This window comes from Eimeria mitis, genomic scaffold (assembly GCF_000499745.2).
Source record: "Eimeria mitis Houghton genomic scaffold, Emh_scaff227, whole genome shotgun sequence".
NCBI classification, from domain to species: domain Eukaryota; phylum Apicomplexa; class Conoidasida; order Eucoccidiorida; family Eimeriidae; genus Eimeria; species Eimeria mitis.
Window position 1 is genome coordinate 10,424 of NW_013570598.1, and position 365 is coordinate 10,788.

Here is a 365-nt window from a genome sequence, read left to right on the forward strand (position 1 = left end):
CTGCTGCTGCTGCTGGCCGCCCCGTAGAGAACTGGGCCCACAATAGGGGGAGTCTACGCTCCCAGTTCTGCTGCTGCAGTTGCTGCTACTCCTGCTGCTGCTTCTGCTGCTGCTCCTGCTGCTGCTGTTGCTGCTGCTCCTGCTGCTGCTGCAGCTGCTGCTGCTGCTGCTGCTGGTGGTATCGAAGCCCGCCGATTGCTGCTGCAGCTGAGGTGGGCCCCCCATAGCAGCATTTCTCCTCATTGCTGCCTGCTGCAGCAGCTGCTGCTGCGCAGCAACAGCAGCAGCAAAAGAGGAGTCCTCGTGTCTCCTTCTGGGGGCCCTCATACCGGCAGAGAAGGACTTGCTGCGGAGCATTGCTGCTC

The 365-nt window shown here is 62.2% G+C and overlaps 1 protein-coding gene across 1 annotated transcript in view; it reads right to left on the bottom strand.

Moving 5' to 3' along the window:
- Positions 1 to 327, bottom strand: part of EMH_0004320 (uncharacterized protein) — a gene marked incomplete at both ends in the record, with an annotated part of 1,718 nt that extends 1,391 nt beyond the window's left edge. Inside the window, one exon of the mRNA XM_013496737.1 lies at positions 1 to 327. Within this exon, the coding sequence (XP_013352191.1) occupies positions 1 to 327 (327 nt within the window).
- Positions 328 to 365: the final 38 nt, after the last annotated feature.